This window comes from Tupaia chinensis, unplaced genomic scaffold, assembly GCF_000334495.1.
Source record: "Tupaia chinensis unplaced genomic scaffold, TupChi_1.0 Scaffold143740_1, whole genome shotgun sequence".
Lineage (NCBI taxonomy): Eukaryota > Metazoa > Chordata > Mammalia > Scandentia > Tupaiidae > Tupaia > Tupaia belangeri.
This window is the reverse complement of record NW_006203589.1, coordinates 200350-209055: the sequence shown is the minus strand read 5'-3', so window position 1 is coordinate 209055 and position 8706 is coordinate 200350. Positions and strand designations below refer to the sequence as shown.

The following is an 8706-nucleotide window of genomic DNA, read 5'->3' as shown; positions in this document are numbered from 1 at the left end:
CATTTTTTTTTAAGAAAGATATTTTTTGCTATAGGGTGTATGCACTCGCTGGAGAGACAGAGACAGACAGAAAGTGAGAAATCACCCCCCAGGGGAGATGGCCACACCACAATCCTTTCTCTTCCAATATCTTCTCGAGGTTTGGGGCATGCATGTACATGTGCCCAGTGTGAGTTTTAAATCGCTAAGCCCAGGACTCAAACTACTTGGGAGTCCAGTGACGTAACCATTATGCCAACTGCTGGCTGGTCTCACAAATAGCTCATTTGAAGAAGGGTCCATACAACACTGAAGATGATGCCTGTAGCAGCAGACCATCCATATCAAGTTGCAAGAAAAAAATTCATTGTTTGTGCACTAATTGATGGGAACTGATAACTAACAGCAGAAACAACAGTCGACATGACAGACATCTCGGTAAGTCCAGCTTGCACAATTCTGACAAAAATTCATGTTGAGCAAACTGTCTGCTCAATGGGTACCAAAACTAGTATGCCCAGAAAAGCTACAGACAAAAGCAGACCTTTCCATGGAAATTTTAAACAAGTGAGATCAAGATCCTGAAATTATTTTTTTAAAAAAACCGTAACAATAGATGATATTTTGCTTTCCCAGTCTGATCCTGAGAACAAGGCACAACGAAAGCAATGGCTGCCCAGAGGTGAAGTCGTCCCGTCAAAGCTAAAGTGGACTAGTCAAGGGTAAAGGTCATGGCAACAGTTTGTTCTGGATGCTCAAGGCATTTTACTTGTTGACTTTCTGCACGGCCAAAATCTGCTCTTTAGGAGAGTGTTTTGAGAAAGTTAGCTGAAGCTTCAGCAGAATGTCCGGGGAAGCTTCATCGGAGTCCTTTTCGACCATGACAATGCTTCTGTCATTGATCCCTTCTGACTTGTTTCCTAATCTGAAAGAATCATCAAAGGGCACCCGCTTTTCTTCAGTGAATAATGTTAAAAAAAAAAAAAAAGACTGCATTGACATGGTTAAATTCTCAAAGCCCCCATTTTTATTTTTAAAGAGAGATTTTTGCTATATGACACATGCACTCGCCAGAGACAGAAAGCAAGGAATCACCCCTCAGCGGGTATGGCCATGCCGCAATCCCTTCTCCACTCTCCTCTTGGTATTTTGGGCACTCATATACACACATCCAGCATGAGTTTTAAGCCACCAGGTCTGGGACTCAAACTGCAGTCGACTATGTGGGAGTCCAGCAATGTAACCATTATGCCATCTGTTGGTCCCCAAAATGCTCAATCTTTAGGGATGGGCTAAAATGTTAATGTCGTTGCTTACAAAAGGGTCTTGAAATTAAGGAAGCTTAGTTGAGAAATAAACCTTACTTTTTTTAATTTTTAAATTACATTTCTCACAAATTTCTTGAAGTCCCTTTGTATATAATATTAGGATGGTGCAAAAGCAATTGTGGTTTTGGACCATGAATTTTAAAATTATTATACAGGTTCAAACACATCTTTATTAATCAAAATAGGAACCTTTACAATCAACACATTTTTGCAAATGAGAAATAAATTTATTACTACAACATAAAAATCCATGCTTCAGGATTTGATGAATTCTTAGAAAGCATCTTCTGCATCCTGCTGGGTGTGGAAGCATTTTCCCCACAAAAAGTTGTCGAGATGCTTGAAGATGTGATGGTTGGCTAGCGAGAGGTCAAGTGAATATGGCAGATGAGGCAAAACTTTGTAACTAATTCTTTCCACTTCTGAAGTGTTGACTGTACGTGTGGTTGGGTGCTGCCATGGAGATTGGGCCCTTTCTTTTGATCCATGCCATCTGAAAGTGCATATCTCATCAGTTTGCTGAATGCACTTCTCAGATGTAATGGTTTCACTGGTATTCAGAGAGCAGTAGTGGATCAGACCCCACCAAATAGTGACCATGACCTCTTCTTTAGTCTAAATTTGGCTTTGTGAAGTGCTTTGGAGCTTCTTCTCAGTCCACCACTAAGCTGGTTGTTGCCAGTTGTCATATAAAATCCACTTGTCATAACATAGAATAAGAGAAGACAACACAGGGCCAGCAAATGGTGGTGGCTAAGGTACTGGTCTACCATGTGGTCAGCCAAAGTTTGACTCTTGGATCCAGCAACGTGAAATACACAGCAGGCACATGTGCATGCCTGCCCAAAATTCAGAGGGGGGAATGGAGGACAAGGGACTGTGGAGTAGTCATCTCCCTTGTGGGAGGGGTGATTTCTCACTTCCCGTCTGTCTCTCTCTGGCAAATGCACATGCCCTATGGCAAAAGCCTACCAAAAACACACATACACACAGAGAAAATGACACTTCAAGATGATTTTTTTTTTTTGGAGAGGTTTTTGCTATAGGGAGTGTGCACTCACCAGACAGATAGAGACAGAGAGATAGAAACCGAGAAATCACCCCCCAGGGGGGATGGCCACGCCACAATCCCTTCTCCTCTGTACTCCTCTTGGGATCTTGGGCACGCACACACACGCGCCCGGCGTGAGTTTTAAGCCACCGGGTCCGGGACGCGAACTGCAGTCGACTACATGGGAGTCCAGCGACATAGCTATTACACTAACTGCTGGTCCCTTCAAGATATTTTTTAAAAATTTTGGTCAGCTCATGAGCACCCACTTAACAAGCTTTTTCACTTTTCCAGTTTGCTTCAAATGCCGATGACCATAGAATGGTCAATGTTTAGTTCTTGGCAACTTCTTTGTAGTTGTAAGAGGATCAGCTTCAGTGATTGCTCTCAATTGGGCACTGTCAACTCCCAATGGCCAGCTGCTATGCTCCTCATCTTCGAGGCTTTCGTCTCCTTTGGAGAACTCCTTGAGCCCCCACTGCACAGTACGTTTGGTAGCAGTTCCTGGGCCAACGCGTTGTTGACATGGCGCGTTGTCTCCACAGCTTTATAACTCAATTTTGAACTTGAATAAGAAAATCACTTGAATTTGATTTCTAACATCATTTCTATAGTCTAAAATACATATAAAATAAACAGCAATAAGTCAATAAGCAAAAAAAAAAAAAAGTGAGCAATGCGCATTAAAATGATGTATAACATAACCACATTTATTTAAGAATGTATCCAATATCAAACAGCAAATTTCAACAATGCAAAACTGCAATTACCTTTGCACCAACCTAATAATATACCTAGAGTTAAAGGTGAATTAGCATTTCCTCCAGAATGAGAATTAATAACTACAATCACACCAATCTAGTATTTTGAGAGTAAAATAGGATAAAATTTTAAATGTAAAGATCAATTTTCTGTAAGATGGAAAATGAAACCAAATTCGGCTTATTGTGTTTACAGTAATCTCAACCAATTCCTGGAATTAAAAATTAGTTTCTTTATGTCTATATACAGTTTTTCCTCAATTTACAATTCTAGAAAGTTAAGTGTAAGAAACTAAGTCTCAGCTACAAAAAACTTTTTTTATTAATTGTGAAAGCAAAACAGGTACATCTGTTTAAATATATATATATATATTACATATTTATAGATACAACAAATTGAAATAACTTATCAAAAAAGTACTATTGCAAAACAGCCAATATAGGATCTAAAAATACTCCATATTTTATCCATCATTAGTGATATTACTCCAAAAAAAAAAGTATTTTGCATTTTCTTGTAAAAAATATTAAAGTTTGTTTTTTGTTTTTCAGATGTCTGCCAAGATTGTCCAGGAACAGTCCATCTCTCCAAACCTGAAAAAGTGTAATGCCTTTATTGAGAAGGTAGTTTTTACCAAACGGCTTTAAAAACCACCTGTGATTTCCTTTGGGATTAGGTGAACTCTAAATCCTCACTTTGCTTTCAGACTGCAGGACTGCAACATACACAAAAACAAATCAGAATGAGGAGTTCCTGTTGCTTTTCTTCATACTGAGCGAAGAACTTTCTCTTTGGCTGGATGGAAGACCACGGTGTACTGGGATGTCCAATCTACCACGCAGGGCTTCACCAAGCCAAAGCAGCCACACCGAAAGAAATCTGCCAGGTTCTGTGTGAATCCAAGGCTGCCAACGAAAGAAGAGAATATGGCTTACTGCGCTGCTGAGCAGCTCTTGATGAGCATTCATGGAAACCACAAACGCTCACGGGGCATCTATGACTTGCAATGTCCTTCGAAGATCCTGGAGGAATCCAGAGGGGAATCAGACAGTTCCTGAGCTTATGGGACCTTAAGATCGATGACTCCTTCCACTTATGGAGTGAGTGCAATTCCCACTGTGAGATTACCTGGCTTCTGCCCAGCAATTTAGCTGGGATTTTCTTTAGTACTTTACTTGGCTTTAGGTCCTCCATCATTGGATCAGTCACTGCAACTGATTGGTTCCCTACTTTTGATTTCCATAACTCTTTTAGTTCGGATTTTGATGACCTCGAAGGCCACAGACATCAGAACAACTGTAACCAACAACATAGGTATTTTTTCCCCCTATACCTTCTAAGTAGCTCTCTAAATGATGTCCCCAATGTAATTCCTTCCAATTCATTGAACACACTGGAGACACGCTAGTCCTCCAAATCCTTGATCTATTCATGGCCACCCACCTCCCAATCAGAACCCTTTAAAGATGCACTCCTTTGCCCAGAAACTCAAATTTAAATCCTCATGTTTGTATTTAAGGCCCTATACAATGAACTCCTCCTTTTTTAGCTTCCCAAACCCATTTTTTTTTTAATTGTCAGAGGGCACATGTGCTCACCAGAGAGAGAAAGAGAGGGAGAAGGAGAAAGCACATCTCAATGGGGCGTGATCATGCTGCAATCCCACTGGGATTTGGGGCATATACGCGCCTGGCATGTTTTTCCAGCTGCTAGGGCCAGAATTCAAACCACAATTGATCATGTGGAATCCAGTTCTTTTCACTGTAGGTCCTGGGGTTGGCCTCTAAATCCACCTTTACAGATCTTCTGCTCTAACTCTCTAGCTGAGTTTCTTCCCATGATCATAACTGTGTGGGCCTAGAACTCACACTCTCCTCCCTTTCCTCAGGGAACCCCCTTATCCTTCTAAGTCCTACAACTTCTCAAAACCCAATCAATGTCCATATTCCCATTGGACTGCCTTCCCCTCCTGACTACAACCATCTTCCACAAAATTTTTCCTCCATAAATTCCTGAAGTATTACTACCTACCCCAGTTATGATGGAGTGCCTAAGCCATTCCCCTGCATACACCAAACGCATCTGCTCATGAAGATGATGGAGCTGCTGTTTAGATGACCATGCCTTGGGTGTGACGGCGGTGGTGTTACTTAGACGGCAGTGGTGTTGCAGTGAAGGACCAGTACTACTAGGAAAGCAGCTTCCTAGGAAGAGGGCTGGCTCTGGCAATGACGGGGTAGCAGTGGGGAGATATGCTAGCAACGTACGGTGCCTCAGTCAAGAGCTGGTTAGTGAATTAAAGTAACTTAGGGGAGGACAAACAAGTAAAATCTTTGGTTTGGGCAGAATTTTGGAAGCTAGATTCGAAGTGTCTCTCAGGCTTTACCTTCGGTCCCTCTAGTCTGTGGTCATTACTCAGCAAACATGCTCCAGCTCTCTCACCTCTGTCCCTCCATTCAGGCCGTTCTTCAGGAATACCATTCCCTTCCTTCTATCTCCATCAGGCCCCGCCCGACATCTCTGAAGGTTCAAGCTTAAAATCCCCCCTCTATCATACTTTATTGGAATAAATATATTAATTCCTCTGGATAAACCACTAAGAGTGAGAGTTTATTATCAATGCCCACCTGAAACAATCATTATGAGCTTTACACTACCCTCCATTCCCCAGAGCTCTCTCTCTTCCCTATTGAGTCAATGTCTCTCCTCTAAACACACATTGTGGTCATATTCCAGGCTCTGATTTCTTGTCTAACAGTCTAACAGTTTCATCTTGTACCAAAAGTGTGCTTTAAAATAGACCACTCCTGAGATAGGCAGCAAGTGTTCAAATCCTCTGGAGGGCTCTGGGTCACCTCTGCAGCACTTCTAGCCTCCGAGACCTTGATATGGGTGGCAGGAAGATAAGCTTCAAAGCCTGGTCTTCCATATCGTAAGAGGACAGCCGTCCCATACTCTCATCTCAATGAAAGACAGGTTTTATACAGCCAGTACTCTGGGGGGGGACCACAGCCCAAACTTGAAAAATCAGCTTCTCCATGACACAGGGGTCACATGAATCACAGGGCTGAAAGACCAACTGGTGACAGAAAGCCAGGCTGAGAATCTTGGCAAAGTGCTCAGCCCAAGGCTTTCTAACAGTGCCTTGTGGCCAGCTTTCTCAGCCACATGCTTAATTATATCACATTGACTCCACGCCAGCAACATACAACCTTGTGACCGTGTGGCCTGACTGCCTGACTGGACAGATTCCCCAACTTGGCAAAACTTCAAAGTCACTTACCACTTGTGCTGAGTCCAACAGACTAAATCCCAAGTTCTGACCAGCGTGGGGCTCATGACCTTACCATCCAACCCCGACATGGGGCTTCCAAGAAAGTGTTCAACTCCAAGAAGTAAGTAAGAGAAGAGCTGTGTGGCAATGGGCCATGGCACCAGGTTGGGCAGCCAGTGGCTAGGGATCTTCCATAAGACTCAGTGACTAGAACAAATCTCACTTACTTGTATGGCGTCTTCCTGAGGGACAATGTCTGCTTCATATGCCTGCTCTGCTTCACCAGGCTGATTCTCTCATGGGAGGTCAGGCCCAGAAAAGCAATCTGAAAAAGAAGGTTGGAAGGTGCATAAAAAATACCATGCTGGTGCAGCTGCAGTGGTGCAAGTGGTCGGGCAACTTTGTGCAAAGCTGGAGCCACATGGGAGGCCTGCGTTCAGCTCTTGGGCCAATCTCATCATGCCAGAAATGGCAGCACATGCCTGTTATCCTAGCTAGTTAGGAGGCTGGAAAGGGAGGATGGCAAGATCATGTCTAAATTGTCTATCTCCCATTCTCTCATAAATAAATAATATAAACAAAAGAAGGGAAAGAAAGAAGAAAAATTTGACTCCATCACTCTTAGCGTACACAAGGCACAATGACAAACATTCAGCACTCCCCAAAGGTGATACCTCTTAACCAAGGGTCATGGGGAGGGCAAGATTAGGCCAGCTTAAGCTACGTGCTCCTATGGAGATTAGTAGCTGGCACTTTTTTCCTGATCGTCTTTTATTAATCTTTAAGAAGTAACTGTGCATTGACTTAAGAGTCATAAAATAATTGCTTCATTAACTTTAGCTATGGTTTATGGCCATGTAGATTCTCGACACATTCAGCAGGTAACTGTCAGATGAATAAACTGTAAGGTCAGTATCAGTGCCATTAACTCAATTTGCATGTTCTGGGTGTCACTTTAGAAGGATCAAAAAAGTTTAATCATCTGAAGTAAGAAACATCTAAATCCACAAATTTAGGGAAGAGTAAGAATTAAGGTAGCTTAAAAGATGCCAGATTATTTTTTTCACTTTACTTATATATTTCCTTATTTACATTTAATTTTTGCATATCTTTATGGCATACACATGCAGTGTGTGATAATCAAATCAAGGATATCACCACATTTATACCATTTTCAACAAAGAACCTAACGTTCCTATGCCTGTTAAATGCTGTTTTGCTGAGCCCCTTCCACACCCCGCCCCATCCACTGCCTTCCATACAACCACCTCTGATATCTACACTTGCCCTCTCCATTATTAATGTTCTTGTATCTTTCGCTTTCTGTCGTAGACTGCAGACATTTGGTATATACTGAGTGGGGACATACTGTGTTTTTCTTTCATAGTCTGGCTTATTTAGTTTGCTCCCAAATTATTAGAAACCACAATTATTCATCGAGTTAATTAATTTCATCCTCAAAAGTACTCACATATTAAGTTCTTTATCTGTGAAACAAAGATTATCCTCATCAGATTGTTCTAAGGATTTGAGATAATACAGTTAAAACATCTGGTGCAGAGGCTTAAAGAGGTGAGCTAACTGATCCAACGACACTCAGTTTAGAGGGTGGCAGAGCAGAGACTGCTACCTCCATCAGTTGAAGAGGAAGCCCATACTTCTAGCCACATACCAAGATGCTCAATTTGACTAGTTATCATCAAAAACAGAATCTAGCCAGAGCATGCGGTAAGTGAAAGTCCTCAAAGAACTGGATTGTTCTGTTCATCATGAAAACAATTTTACTCTGAATTTTTTTGTCTTTGAAAATTATATGGTACTTTGAGTCCATTTTTTCTGCCTTAGTATAGACAGTATGTTAGCAATTCTTTTGAAAATAAGGATAGGGCTGGCTCCATGGCCTGGTAGATAAGGCAGCCAGATCCTACATGGAAAACACAGAAGTTCCAGACACAGACCTGAAGGCTTGAGAAATATGCCAGGTGCATGTATGTCCATGCCCAAAATCCCTATAGGAGGGAGAGATGGAAGTGAAGGGAATGCTGAGTGATCGTGCCTCATGGGGGATGCTTTTTCCTTTCCCTGTGTCTCTCTCTGGCAAGTATGAGTATTCTCTAGTAAAAAATAAAGGATATTATAATATTATATACCTGTTCTTGCTGTAAAAGTTCAGGGAAAAAAAAAAAAAGAGAGAAAGAATTACTGGGTTGTCAGGAAAGTCATGATGTATTTTTGCATAGAGAAACAGAAAAATACGACATACTTTCCCAACAGCCTAATAGAACTGATGTCTCACATAGGACTCTCTTTCA

The 8706-nt window shown here is 41.7% G+C and overlaps 1 protein-coding gene across 4 annotated transcripts in view; it reads right to left on the bottom strand.

Annotated features, from left to right (window-relative positions):
* Positions 1–3423: 3423 nt before the first annotated feature.
* ZDHHC13 (zDHHC palmitoyltransferase 13) overlaps positions 3424–8706 on the bottom strand; it is a 61515-nt gene continuing 56232 nt past the window's right edge. For all 4 annotated transcript variants that reach the window (XM_006164845.3, XM_027766842.1, XM_027766843.1 and 1 more), the window contains 2 exons: positions 6622–6719; positions 3424–4025 (listed from right to left, as the gene is read on the bottom strand). In XM_006164845.3, the coding sequence (XP_006164907.1) occupies positions 3887–4025; positions 6622–6719 (237 nt within the window). In that variant the 3' untranslated portion in view covers positions 3424–3886. The remainder of the gene's footprint in view (positions 4026–6621; positions 6720–8706) is intronic.